General features: G+C 55.2%; 1 protein-coding gene across 3 annotated transcripts in view; it reads left to right on the forward strand.

Moving 5' to 3' along the window:
• The window catches only part of CCDC13 (coiled-coil domain containing 13), a 49,376-nt gene that overhangs the window by 26,428 nt on the left and 8,242 nt on the right, over positions 1-14,706 (forward strand). For 2 of the 3 annotated variants that reach the window (XM_002713056.5, XM_008260244.4), the window contains exons 9-13: positions 1,645-1,821; positions 3,093-3,299; positions 5,204-5,343; positions 5,862-5,945; positions 8,543-8,665. In XM_002713056.5, coding sequence (XP_002713102.1) covers positions 1,645-1,821; positions 3,093-3,299; positions 5,204-5,343; positions 5,862-5,945; positions 8,543-8,665 — 731 coding nt within the window. The remainder of the gene's footprint in view (positions 1-1,644; positions 1,822-3,092; positions 3,300-5,203; positions 5,344-5,861; positions 5,946-8,542; positions 8,666-14,706) is intronic. The other variant, XM_008260245.4, reaches the window with a different exon arrangement.

Genomic DNA, 14,706 nt, shown 5'->3' on the forward strand with positions numbered 1-14,706 from the left:
GGCTCAGTCACCAGTAAGAAATGGAAGGGAGCGGAGTAGGAAGAATTCTGGAGGATTGCCAGGGAGTGCGCTCAAGGGTGGAAGGGGGATTGCAATTTGGAAAGGTTGGGCTTGGAATGCACCCGGCTCGGACTTGCACAGCCACGCAGAAGAGAGCAGCGAATGCTGGAACGGTTGGACTGACGGTGAGCCACCATGGCGGGGAGCAGGAAGTGATTTCCTGTGCCCACCGGAGCCTGGAGTGCGTCCACGGCACAGCTCTGACTGCCTCCCACAAAGGGCTCCTGGTCCCGCGGATTCATTGCATCTCATTCATTTTGCGTCTCCATCGTTCACTTCAGCGAGGGTCTGAGCACTTTTCCAGCAAGAGCCAACCCTCAGGATCAAGGCGGATGAAGTCACCCTGCACCCCCACGTACACACTGTCAGAGAGTTCACCTCTGCCCCCATCACGGGTTGTAGCTCTACCCCGAGACCTCTCGTCTCCCCCTCCTCTCCTTCAGACTGCCCAGATGTCCCCCAGAGAAGGCCTCCCTGACCACATCCTCCCCCCCCCCCCCCACTTTTCAGTGAGCCTGTGTGAACCTTCCTGAGAACAGCCAGAGCCCCTGGCTGACACGGAAGGTTCTACAGGACCTGCCCTGCCTACCTCTCCCATCTCCCTGCTCCCTCCGCACACCTGATGGTCTAGAATGTTTGGAGCTACTATGGGGTGATTTTCACAACAGGCTCCCCCCCCCCCTTTTAATTGATCTGAAAGGCAGAGAGAGAGAGATACCTCCCATCTACTGTTGCACTCCCCAGTTGCCTGCAACAACCAGGACTGGGCCAGGCTGAAGCCAGGAGCCCCAAATTCATTCCAAGTCTCCCATTGGGTGTCAGGGACCCAACTCCTTGAGCCTTCCCCTGCTGCCTCCCAGGGTGCACATTAGCAGGAAGCTACAGCCTGGACTCTGACATGGGATGCTGGTGTCTTAACCTCTAGGCTGAGTGCCCAGCCCCTGCATTTGCCACTTGTGAACAATGTCTGTCTCCCCTGCTGGAATGCCAGCTCCTGGGTGACAGGGCTCTGCTTTGTTCTGAGCTGTACCCCAGCACTTGTCAGAGTGCCAAGCACTGGAAACATGACAGCAAAAAGGACTGAATGAGCGAGACTGCAAAGGCATGCGCATTGTGCGAGTTTCCTGCCTGTGGCCAACCAGGCCAGGCGCACTGTGGGGCGTGGTGCTGAGTGGTGGCAGTGGAAGTGGCAGGCGGGGGCTCCCTTCTTTCAGCTCCTGGTGGAGAGAGGCTTCGTTTGATCCCAGCACTGAAGACGGCGTTTCTCTTTCCCGGGATGTGTTGAGGGGTGGGGCTGGTGTACTCTTGGGAGGACACAGCCTGAGGCATGCCCGGGAGCTGATGTACAAGGTGCAGTCATGCTCTGTGCTGTCCGGCGTCACGTGCTGGGGCCAGGGCGGGAGCTGCAGGCGCCTGACATCCCCGAGAGGCCTGGGCTGGGCGTCAGAGCCCCAGCTCTACTGACCCTCTCTGTGCCCTTCGACAAGCGGCCCTACCTGTCCCCAGGGCCTCTCCCATCTGGGAGCTGGGGCCAGAGGTGGCCAAAGCTCCCTTGGCTGCTACACCCTCACTTTCTTTCCCCAGAAACTTGCTAATGAACGGAACACGCTGCAGAGAGACGTGGAAGAGCTGAGAAAGAAGTTCGAGGGCGTGAGTTCTCGGAACAAGGTGCTGTCGAACGAGGTGAAGACCCTGCGCGGCCAGCTGGGGACGCTGGCAGAGAAGGGCAGGCACGACGACGAGCTCATCGACGCCCTGTTGGTATGGCCCGGCTGGAGGCAGCACAGGGACTGGGTTCCTGGGCCCGCGCAGAAACCTGGGGCCCAGCCCCAGCCACAGTGCCCTCACTCACCCTGCAGTGCCACCCACCTGGGGGCCAGGAGCAGCTCACTGTGAGGTCTGTGAGGTTGGCAGTGCTGGGTGCAAGCCACAGGCCTGTGGACCCCCAAAGGAGGTGGGAAGGAGATGGGAGCCCTCTCTGGGTTAGCTTTTAGGAAGGGGTAGAAGGGACAGCCAAGGGACCAGGACAGCTTCCTGTCTGTTGATGGCATTGGGCCCCTCCCCTTCTGGGTACTTTATCATGGGGAGGCCTCAGGACGCCTCCTGGGGTTCCGTGTTGTAAACCCATTCCACAGACGGGGGCACCAAGACTCTCACTGGTTAGGTAACTCATCCAGAACCGCACGGCTAAGTGCAAACCAGGCTTGGCCAGCCACTTACCCCTTCACTGACCTGCAAGCCCACACTGTGTTCCGGACCCCACAGCCCAGCCTTTTCTCTCTGGGGCCCGAGGTGCCCCAGCATGCAGTGTCTGAATTCCAGGCTGTGCCCATAACACCAGGGGTGGTGCTTGGGAAAGTCGGGCCAGCTCAGCTACCCACCTCATCTGTAATGATTCCAGATGGCAGGGCGAGTGAGACAGGCCTGCCACCTCACCGCATGTCCCTGGGCCAGCTGCAAATCCTCTCTGAGCCCCAGCAGCCAGTTTTTTAAACAAGACGCAGGGCTGGGTGCCCTCCTAGGTCCTTGCATGCCACCCCCCTTTACACTGGATGGGGCACAATTAGAGCTGCACCCTAGCCACGCCGGTCACCAGCAATGTGTGTGCCCACAGCCTCTCTGCGCCTTGCTTTCTTCCCGCCCATTCCTGATCGCCAACCTCGTGCCCCCTGCTGGCCCCCAGGCAGGCAGCCTACTTGCAGGCATTTCCAGAGGACGGAGCCTCACTCAAGGGAGCCGCGCTCTGCCTGCAGGGTGGGTCTCCCAGCAGGAGAGGGTCAGGCTTCTGTCCTACCAGGGGTTTCCCCCACCAGTAAAGAGCCGCCTCTGACCTCTGTTGTCCCTGAGAACCCCGTGCAGGGAGAAGGAAGTGGAGGACGGAGGCAGGCCCGTGCTCCTGCTCCTCCAGGGAATGGTCAAGTCACACTGTTAGGCTCCTGTGAGCCCAGGGGGTGGGTGGGTATCTGCCCTTGCCCCTCCCTGCCTGAGGGCCATGGCTGACCCCTGCCTGCCCTCCTGCTTGGCCTCCCCAGAACCAGCTCAAGCAGCTGCAGGAGATTCTGGGCAGCCTGAGTCTGCAGGAGGAAAAGACACGAGCGTCACAGCACAACCGGGACCAGAAGCTCAATAGCGAGGCGCAGCGGAGCAGCAGCCTCGTGGCCCAGCTGCGGGCTGTGGTGGCTGAGCGGGAGGCCAAGGTGCGCCAGCTGGAGCTGGAGATCGGGCAACTCAGCGTGCAGGTGAGGAGGGCGCCCGCATGTGCTGACAGGCTCACCGGCTGAGAAACCTCAGGCCAGGACACATCCCTCCTGGCTGCACCTCACTCCCCAGCCTATTCTGTGCACACCTTTCCTGCTGGGCACGCAAACCTGGTAGTGTCTCCATGGCTTCCTGCCACCCTCATCAGCCTCACCCAGCCCTCAAGGATCCAGACTCTGTCCAGCTCACCTTCTCCCATCCCCAGCTGTGGCCTTCACCCCTCATGGTCCAAGAGGGTATCCAGGGCTCCAGCCATTGCATCCACATTCTAGGCAGGACCAAAACCACACTTCTCCATCCAGAACACCACCTGACTCACTCTTGCTGCCACCCCTCCCTCATCCCCTCCACCCTGCACTCAGGCCGCAAGGACACTGGCTCCTCACATGCTCCTGGCGTCTCCTCGCTCCAGGCCTTCCCCTCCCTGTCCACCAGCTATGTCTGGTCAGCTGCCCCTCAGCCTGTAGGTCTTGTAGTCATGGGCAGGACCCCTTTCTGTGCTCCGTGCCCCTCCTGGGTGCTCTCCTAGCTGCCTGAGCACCCCAAGCCAAACTTTTCTCACACCAGGAGGTCTTTGCCTGTTTCCTCCCCCAGACTCCCCTTGAGGAAGTGCAGACCGAGAGGCCCCCATACCTGGCCCCGGTCCAAGCACACAGTAAATGCTCATCTAACGAGAGGGCTCCTGAGCAGCTTTGTTCTCCCAGCTGCCTGGAGGCACAGCTGGGGGCCAGGCAGCTCCCGCTCCCTGGGGCTCCCGCTTGTGGAGGCCGTAGCAGTGGAGGAGGTGAAGGGAGGGGAGCCGGCAGCCTCTGGGGAGAAGGCTTCCGTGACAGGCACACAGGTCTCCAGGGGCACGGGGCCTCATGGCCCCTCATCCACAGGCAGACTAGCTGTGCAGCCAAGGGCGGACCCAGAGCAGCCTCACCCTTTGCTTCCTGGCATCTGTGGGCTTCCTAGAGGAGTGGGAGCCCAAGAGGCCCGGGCCTAGCCACAGGCTGGCACTGGCTGGCCAGCCTGCTTTGTCCCACCTGGGACCACCTGTCCCACCTGGCCTTGGTGGAGACTGCTGAAGCCCCCTCCTCCTCCAGGACTGAGGGAGAGCCTGGGGCAGGAGGAAGGCCCAGGAAGCAGTCTATGTGGCAGTAAGGGGCATCGCCTTGCAGTGCTCACCCCTTGTTCTATCCCAGACCCACCAGAGAGGGGCTGGAAACTTCTAGCACTTTCACCTCACCCACTGCCCTTGCTCCAGGCACACAAGGAAGATTCGTCCTCCTTACAAGGCCACCAGCCGGCTGGGGGCCAAGCACTGCCCTTTAGACAAGTTGGCACACACTGCTGGTTTTCTCCCAGTGCCTGGGGCTCGGGACATGCCAGATCAGGGCCTCGCAGGTACTGTCCGCGGTGGCCTGACCTCCCGCTGTGGTCCTCCTTTAGGCCAGTGCCACCAGGTACCCAGGAGGAGCAGGGGCTGGGGGAGGCGAGGGGGCCTGGGCAGGCTGAGACCCCACTGCCCGCTGTGGCTCCAGGTATCTGGCAGGTTCAGGTGCTTCAGCTGATGAAGACAGCTGACCCCAGGGCACACCTGGCGCTCATCCACTCATGGGGGCTGCCGACCTGGCCTGCCTGCGTGCGTGCGTGCGTGGCTCCCGGTGGGACCCAAAAGTAAAAGAGCTTCCTGGCCCAGTGACTGCACTGAAGAGAGGCATTATTGGATGGCATTGTCATGCAAGGGCTGCCTTCAGGACACAGACCTCGCTTTCCACTCCTGAAAAGAAGCCTCTTTCATAGCCCCTGAAAGCCTGAGAGCCAGCCCAGGCCCCCTCCTCCCTTCTCCAGGCCTCTGAGCCAAAGCCCTGAGCACAGAACCCACGTCTGTGCCCTGCAGTATCTTCGGAGTAAAGAAGTGGGCAAGGAGTCCCACGGGCCGGAGGTCAGCGCCGCCAATCCCAGGCTCCTGGAGGACCCAGGCCTGACCAAGTCCCCGGCCTCCGCAGGTGATCACGTCGGCCGGCTTGGATCTTCTCGGTAAGGAAAAAGAATGGGCTGGAGGGGACTGGGAAGTGAACATTAATTATTCAGAAGAAAGGGCGTTTCCTGCCGCCCTGATGGGTGGGAAGCCACGCCTGCATGTTAACATAAGTACACCCCTCCTCCATTCTTCCATGTCAGAGCCTCTCCCATTATATTCCCGCTGCATCCACCGGAGTGAGCCAGTTAGGCCCAGACTTTCTTACTTCAGGAGCACATTGGCTGCTTGGCGCTCCCTGGCATAGCCCCTCTGAGCCAGCCTCAAAATACATCTGCCCCTTGGGTGGTTCGAGGCCCCACTTCTGTCTCATGTTGCACAAGCAAGAATTCGGGGGGAAGGGGGCAGCAAATCCTCAGGGGTGCCTGGCTTGGGCTGCCACGAGGGCCAGCAGTGGCCCCATGCTCAGCTCCCGGCCCCCCTGCTGGCCCCACTCTGCCTCACAGGAAGAGTGAGGCGAGGCCCAGTGGGGCCCGATGCCTTCCCGCAGTCATGGGCCCTTTCTGCCTTCGCACAGCTCTGTGACCAGCCTAGGCCACACGCTGGTGGAATCTTCTCTCACAAGGCCATCCCTGCCCAGTCCCCATGGGCCTTCATCCAGGTATGACCCCTGGGCCCTCGCAGTCCTTCCCATCCTTGATGGCTCTGCCAGTATCCTCATCCCGTTAGGAGCAGGTGAAGCATAAGGACGGAGGGGGTCAGGGTAGTCCAGGGTCTTGTCCAAGGTGATAAAGTAAGCAGCTTCGGAACGAGAAATCTTGGCCTCTGACTCCCTGTCCAGTGTCCCTCCCTGCTACCAGGGAGTTAACATGAGAAATCTTCCTGGGCCTGGCTTCCAGAAACTTCCCTTGCCATCTCTTGCTCTCTGAGAATCAGGCTCCAGGGGGAGAATTTCAGGTCAAATGGGTTCCTACTTGAAGTCACGGATATCCCCCTCAGCTCTCTGGCTCCCTCTTTGTTGATAGAATCAAGCCTTGGGGCTTAATGGGCCCTTTGTTCTCACTGCCAGCTTCTAGACAAAGGGTAGCTTTGTCCTGCCCCTGAGCCCTATCCCAAGCCCTGCCCCCTGTCCACTGGAGCCGTGCTCCTGCCATCAGCACCGCACCTGACCCCTCGGGCAGGTCAACTCAGGTTCCCAGCACGAGGCCTCTGAGTGGCCGCAGTCCCACTTTGGGCTCGCTCTGTGGCTCCAGGCAAGCAGTCTCCCAGCGAGCACTCAAGGCGCTTGCTAGCTTGCCATTTGGCAGCACAGAGACCCTGGGCCGTGGCCAGCCCTGCAGCTGCCCCACCCTATCAGGCTGGGGTCACAAGGGCATGTGGGGGAGAGTGGCTGACACTGAGCTCCAGGGCACGTGCCACACTGCTGGGGGTGTGGAGGCCTTGTCACAGCACAGGGAGACGGGCAGGCTGTCTCTCTGAGGCTCTCTTCCCAGGAGCGGGAGCGGGGAGGAGGGCACAACGTCCCTTCAAGTCTCTTCCAGGCTGATAAAGCTGTGACCTCTGTGCTCCACAGGGACACAGGAGCTGCCCACACTGCCGGCTCTCCAGCTTCTTTCTTTTTTTAAGTTTTATTTTATTTATTTGAAAGAGTCACAGAGAGAGGTAGAGACAGAGAGGTCTTCCATCTGCTGGTTCACCCCCCAGATGGCCGCAACAGCCAGGAGCTGTGCCGATCCAAAGCCAGGAGCCAGGAGCTTCCTCCGGGTCTCCCACGTGGGTGCAGGGGCCCAAGGACTTGGGTCATCTTCTACTGCTTCCCCAGGCCACAGCAGAGAGCTGGATTGGAAGTGGAGCAGCCGGGACTAGAACTGGCGCCCGTCTGGGATGCCGGCGCTTCAGGGCAGGGTGTTAACCCACTGAGCCACAGCACTGGCCCCATCACCGGCTTATTTCTTGCACAGCACACAAGTAGTGGCCGAGCTCAGCCATGTGTGGGCCCTTGCCTCGTGGACCTTATGTCCCCTTTATTGGTGACAGGATAGAAGTTCCAGCAACAAGAGTGATCCCAGAGCATATAGGAGACGTCAGAAAGTTTGGGAAAATGGAATGGAATGATAAGTTTATTTGTCTGCAAAAAAATTTTTACATAATATGCATTTTCCATGAACTTTTTGAAGACCCCCTAATGTATCATTAGGACTGGCACAGATTGAACCCACTACCTTCAGGTGACCCCAATGGGGTGCCTGGGATTCAAGTGGGGGAGGGAGTCAGCCCCCTTCCTGCTGCTCCCCCTCTCCCCACAGTTGAGAATGGTGGAGGTGACTGGAGAACTTTCCAAACTGCAGCCTGCACACAAATGGCCTAGGGCCCTGCCAGGTTGGTTGCAGGCTCTGATTCTTCTGTGTTTCTAACAAGGTTCACAGTGATGCATGGCCACTGACTCGGAGACCAGGCTTTGAGCAGCAAGGCCTCAGAGCATATGAGGAGCCAGAGCGAGCCGAAGTCTGCAGTCCTCAGGGCCCACCTCACCCAGCCCGCTTCGCTTTCAGAGGGAGACCTGGGGCCCTAGACAGGGAGAGATCTATCCAAGACCACAGAGCAAGTCAGCCTCTGGACCTGGAGGCTGCAGCCCAGCCTTTGGTGCACTGCCCCCTCCACAGGGTCACCCAGGCTGTCCCCCAGGCAGAGAGCACTGTTCAGGACTCGTGTGTGGGCTCCAGAGGGCTGGGGGGCAGAGCTCACCTTCTGTCTGGCCCCAGTCTGCAGGCAAGGGGCTGGTTGGCAGGCCTGGTGGCGAGGAAGGATGCGATGATGATGAGCTGGATCAGGGCTGGGAAAAACTCACCGGGTGTCCAGGCTCCATGAAAGTGGATGGGCCTGGTGCCAAGGCTGGAGACACAGTGAGAGCTAAGACAGGCTGGGAGGGACACAGTCTGAGTACCTCTGGCCCCCAAGAGCCAGCTTCTATAGCAGCCGGTCTAATCCCAGCCCCGCATCCCACCCTGGATTGGGTGGACAGAAGGCCCAATGCAACTCTAGGCTTGGCAGGGTCTGGCTCTGGAGCCAGCTAAGCAAGGCCAAAGGACTTCACCTGGGCCGGGAACGAGGTGGAAGCTGAGCGAAGAGTGCTTCCTTCTGTGTCTCTCTCAGAACCCTCGCAAGTCCATCTTCCCGTCCTTCCCATGGCCAAAGGGCTAAGTCCATGTCTTCAGGCTTCAGATGACCTCTGCCCTCTGCCCTCCACCTTGATCCCAGGTTCTCGGACTCTCCAGAGCAAAAAGGCTGGCAGGCACAAGTGACAGAGATCAAGGCCCTGTGGCAGGCTGCAGAGGTGGAGCGTGACCGGCTCACCGAGTTTGTCAACGTCCTGCAGAAACGGTAACACATGGTGTCTGGGGAGGCTCTTTCCACATGCACCTGCATGGGCTGGGGACTGGGGCCTGGGGCCAGCTGGGCTCCCAGAGGCGTTGGTCCAGGGCAGCCCCAGACATGACTTGGAGCCCTGTGATCTTGGGGCTTTGATTGTCACAGTGTGATCTGTCCCAAGGAGCAGCCCCATCCTATGTGCACTCATGTCACCTGTGTGACAATGGGACTGTCACATGGGATGTGGCCCTTAGGTGGGAACATCAGGAGAGAGAGCAGGTAAGTCATTCAGATCCACCCACCAGCAGCGCAAACCCCTGAGGGCCTGGCACCGTGCCCGGTGCTACTGGAAGACACAGGAGAGACTGACATCTGGAATTCCTAAGAGCAGGGCTGACGAGGAAGCAGAGACTTCCCTGGGGGTCAGGGAAGGAAGCGCGTGGCCTGGGCCATGGACTGGGAGGCACAGTTTCTCCAAAGGGCTGTTGACAGAACTCCACTGAGATGCATCAGCGCTCGCTCAAGCAACCCTTCTGGCAAGAATTGCAGGCGCCCAGGCCAACATGTGGCCGCACCGTATGGCCTCCGCACTGAAAGATGCCCTGGGCACCACTGAGTTTTGGCCTCAGCGGGCCGTATTATGCATCAGTCAGGGCTCTTGGACAACAGACAGTAGAAACCAGTTCTGGCTAGATGTTGGGGGAGGCAGGTTCTGTGAGGCGCTGGTAGACTCCAAGCGCAGGGCAGGAGCAGAACCCACGAAGATGCAGGGATCATGGTAGCAGAACCCTGAGCAGTGTCTCCTGGGCCCCTAGGGTGACACAGGCCCGGCGGCTTTCAGTTCTTGTGCAGAGGATTCTGGGAGAGAAGGCCCAGCTGGCCTGTGCTGCTCCCAAGTCCTTGCACCAGTGAGGCTGCTCTGACTGAAGTGGGAAGTTTGCCAAAGGGAAACCATTGCCGCAGGAGTTTGGGTGCTGAGAAGGTAAAAACAGGGAGAAGTGGTCAGCTTCCATGTTTTCTTTCCATGCATTGCATACAAAGGATCTGGATTTCAGATAAACAGGTATCTGAGAAAAGGAACATTTTTTTTTCCCCCTGTAATTGAAGCCTAACAGATGATGCAAGTCTGCAGTCTACCAAATGGCAGACACACCTCCACTTGGGGCTTTCGCTGGCATTTCCCTAGGGTGACGCACGATAAACATGTGACCTGACAAACCATCCCAGACTCACAGCCTCAGGCGCGGTAGTCGGTTCTTCCTTCTGCTCCCCATGGCCTCATCCAGCTGGCAGCTCAGCAGGCGCCTCTCCTCCAGGGGACCCGGTATCTTCCGGGGCGTCTCCAGGCAGGATTGGGATCACACCTGCCACTCCCTGTCCACAGATACCATTGTTGTTTGGATCCTCAGGTTCATTCTGTGGCGCTGTCCCAAGTCCATCAGATTGCCTTTTCCACCCAAGTATTGTCTCCCTGGGCTGCTTTAACTAGAAAGGGAGGCCTGGGCACCTTCTGTCCTCAGACCTGTCCCCCACCCTGACTCCCACCCCTGCCACACACAACCTATTTGGAATTCCATCCTAAAGTGCGGGGACTTCCTTTGTTGGAGTCCTCAGTATGGACTCCTTGCTTTATCTGTAGTCTGTCCCAGTCTTGCACAGGGAGAGGGTATTCTCTGTGTCACCTCTGCCTCTCCCCTACTCTGCCCTACAAATCTCAGCTGCCTCAGCCCCTCCCCTGCCCAGTACCCCAGTCTCATGTCCTATCCCAGGCAGGCCACTTGCTCTGCTTGGCTTCCTCTCAGGCCCCAGGCTGTGGTCAGAAAGGGCCTCAGGTAGAAAGCGAGGATGGTGGTAGAACTCATGTCATCTGTTTCCCTTCTCTCAAGTCTTGTGTCCAGTGTCCATTTTCTGAAAGCAAGTTATTTCCTATATTTTTTCCATTTCTTTCATTGTTTACCACAGGAGGGCCTTGTCTGGTTAGTCCTGCATGTCAAAAGTCTCTGCCTCTGTCTTGTGTTTAAGAAGCATGTGGCTGGATTGCTTTTAAATCTAGTCTGGGAATTTCTGTGAACAGTGGATTAAGTACATTTTCACTTTTGTATTACTTGATCACCTTCTTTAATATTTTCCATCTGTCATCATTGCTCTTTGCTCCCTTTTCTCCTTTCTTTTCCCTTGTATTGGACTGATTGAGGTTTATTTCATTTTCTTTCTCTGTGAGTTTGGAAATCATAACAGTCTATCTCTGTTGAGTAGTTACCCTTGACTTTTAACATAAAACTCAAGTTAGAATAAAAAAAAACCTCAATTTAGCAAGTCTAAAGTCAATGAATTTCTTTATTATAAATTTGAGTACTAGAACAAGTTTAGAATTTTTTTAAAAAAGATTTTATTTATTTATTTGAGAAGTAGAGTTACAGACAGTGAGAAGGAGGAACAGAAAGATCTTCCATCCACTGGTTCACGCCCCAAATGGCCTCAACAGCCGGAACTGAACTGATCTGAAGCCAGGAGCCTCCTCCAAGCCTCCCACACAGGTGCAGGGGCCCAAGCACTTGGGCCATCTTTCACTACTGTCACTGGCCATTAGCAGAGAACTGATTGGAAGAGGAGCAGCCAGGACTAGAATTGGTGCCCATATGGGACGCTGGTGCCTTAGGCAGATGATTATCCTACTGAGCCAGAGAGGCAGCCCAGTTTAGAATATTTTAACTTTGATTTCTGCACTTGTGTCTTTGATATATACCATTTTTAACATTTTACTTCCATATTCTTTTTAAAAAATACTTATTTATTTGAGAGGCAAAGAGAGGGAGAGACAGAGAAAGAGAGGTCTTTCATCTGCTGGTTCATTCCCCAGATGCCCACAATAGCCGGGGCTGGGCCAGGCCAAAGCCAGGAATTCCATCTGGTAGTCCCATGTAGGTATCAGGGACCTGAGTCCTTGAGCCATCACCATTGCCTTCAGAGTACACATTAGCAGGAGGCTGGATTGGAAGCAGGGGCAGGGTTTGAACCTAGGCACTCCGACAGGAAATGTGGGCATCCCAAGTAGCAACTTAAGCCACTATGCCCTGACACCTGCCCCCCTCATTTGTTTCTCTGGGACTTTGGAGGTGCCAATGGTCTCTGATAAGTACTTTATGCTAGTTTATTGGCTCAGGATTTTTCTGGACGCCGAGTGCTGCGCTTGTCCCCGCCCCCACTGCAAGGCCCGGGCAGACGGCAGGCTTCTGTACCACTTCCCTGGGCTTGCAGGTAGACACCACCTTCATCCTCTTGTTGCAACAAGGCACTCTTGGGAGACTTCCAGAGTTATGCAAAGAGCTCATGTGCACGCTGCGTTACAGAAGCCCGAGTTTATGTCTTCTAAACCTCTGCCTTCTGCTATGGCAAGTTTGCCTTTTATCAGTGTATACTTACTACAGAAAGTATCCTTTTGCAATCCTCAGTTCCTCACAGATAAGAGCTATTAAAACTTCCCAATTTTGTTCCTTCCCATCCAATAATACACACACACACACACACACACAAATCTGCACACAGAGGTATTTGTATATACTCACATACATGACACACATCCCTTTAAATATGGACTCACATTAAACACAGATTTGTACTTTTGTGAGAGTTTATCTCAACTTCCTAAAAGTGGAATGCCTGAGTGAAATAACACGCACATTTAAAATGTTCACAAATAATGGTAAATTGCACTCCTAAAGTGGCTTATTTTATATCCCCATCACTAGTGCAAACTATTGGTCCTGTCTCTGTATCCTCACCTGCCCTAAGTTCTATCCATCTTTGCCATTTTTGCCAAACTGGCAAAGGAACACCAGCATCTCGTTGTTTTCACCTGCTTTGCTATGACCAGAAGTGAGGAGGAGCATGTTTTTCAGTAGCCTTGTATGCATTGTTTTCTGTTTTTTTTTTTTTTAAGATGTATTTATTTTACTTGAAAGTCAGAGTTACACACAGAGAGAGAAGGAGAGGCAGAGAGAGAGAGCAGTCTTTCATCCGCTGGTTCACTCCCCATTTGGCCGCAACACACAGACACACAGATCTTCCATCTGCTGGCTCACTCCTCCAATACCCACCATAGCCAGGGCTGGGCTGGGCCAAAACTAGGAGCCCAGAGCTCTATCTAGGTCTCCTATGTGGGTGCCAGGGTCCCAAGTACTTGAGCTATCACCTGCTGCCTTCCAGGGCATTCACCATCAGGAGCTGGGACTCAAACCCAGGCACCCTGATATGGGACGTGGGCATCCCGAGCAGTTGTCTTAACCACTGCACTCAATGCCACCCTACGGTTAGTGTTTGGAGGCTCCACCAAACTGTTTCCCACCTTGGCCACATTGTTTTCTGATCCCACCAGCAGCGTCCAGCGGTTCTCACCAACACGTGTTAGCATTTCCCCTGTTTTCGTGTATAGACGTTCTAGGAGGTGTGAGGTGACCTCACACGGTGGTCTGGATGTACCCTTTCCCAGTGACTGGTGGTGCTCAGCGCTTCTTCATGTGCTTATTGGCCATTTGGGTATCTTCTTGGGAGAAATACAGGTCTTTTGTCTCCTTTTCAATTGGGTTGTTGATCCTTATGCTGTTGGGTTTCAGGAGTTCTTCATACTTGTACAGGTTGAAATGCTTGGGACCAGAAGTGGTTTGAATTTCAGTTTTTGTGAAAACTGGCACAGACATAATGATACGTCTTGAGGATGGGGCACAAGTCTAGACATGAAATGCATCTATGCTTCATATACACATAACCTGAAGATAATTTTATACAATATTTTAAAGAAATTTGTGCCTGAAACAAAGTTTCGTCGTGTGCAGTTTTCCACTTGTGGTGTCAAGTCCATGGCCCAAAAGTTTCATAATTGGAGCATTTCGGATTTCGGATTATCAGATTGGGAATGATCAGCCTGTATTTTCTGGAAATGCTTTCTAGTGTAAGCTACTAATCTTTGGTAACTTGCTACATAGCAGTAGGGAACTGTACACACTTTACCTTATCATTAACTGTGAAATCAGACTCCCTTACAAACTTAGGAAAAGCTGTCTGTTTTTAGGAATGTCCAGTTCCTTAGAGGTTGGGTAGAACTCTCTCAAGAACCTATTGTGGCCAGTTGTCTTTTTTGGAGGTGGAGTTGCTCTTTTTTTGTGGCTGTTTTTCTTTTTTTCTTTTCAAACACATATACTGGTCCATTATAAAGGCTATTACAAAAGGATACCTCAGAGGGAGATCTTTGACAACGTGTTTTATACTTCAGAGTTTGCTTCTGTTCCTGACATGACACAGCCCATCTTCTCGGTTGCTCAGAGTATTAAGTGAAATAATGAGTATGCAGTGCCTTAACACAGTGGCTGTACACTAACACCCTCCAGAACGGTGCCGGCTGTGTTGCTGTGAGATGCTCTGCTTCACCCTGGGCTGTGGGGTCTGTCTCCCAGCGGGGCCTCGCCGGGTGTCCTTGGTGCTCGTGTGTGCCCACTGAGCTCTGTTCATCTGAAAAACTCTGACCTTGTTTTTGAGGTCAGGGAAATGTTTTTATATTCTCATTACTGCTTTTCCCCTCCTTCCTCTCTCCCCCTTGAAGTCCTGTTTGGATTTCCCCTGCCCTCCTCAGCTCCTGTCAGTTCACTGGCAGCTGCCATTTTTGGGTTATTTTGACTCAGGTTGCTGGAATAATCCCCATACTTTATCTTCAAGATCTCTGATTAGAGTTTCGCCGGGGACCATTTTATTGGAGGAACATGCTTAAGTGTGCGGTGCTAGTAGCTGTAGACTGTGTTAGTACAGAGTTCAAGGTTTGCCATTCTTTTTTTTTACCCTTCACTAGGATGGAAAGACCACTCCCTCCCACACTGTAAGCTTCAGCGCTGCCCCTCTGATGGGCAGGTGTGTGTGTATCCCTGTGGGGCTGTTCCTAGGGGGCTCTGGTCGTCTGCTGAGCCTGTGGGGTATCACAGAGGTGTGACATGCCATCGGGAGCCACAGGAAGGCTGTGAGCCAAGCCCCAGTGGGGGCGAACAGATCTACAGGGGAAATAACCC

This window comes from Oryctolagus cuniculus, chromosome 10, assembly GCF_964237555.1.
Source record: "Oryctolagus cuniculus chromosome 10, mOryCun1.1, whole genome shotgun sequence".
NCBI classification, from domain to species: Eukaryota; Metazoa; Chordata; class Mammalia; order Lagomorpha; family Leporidae; genus Oryctolagus; species Oryctolagus cuniculus.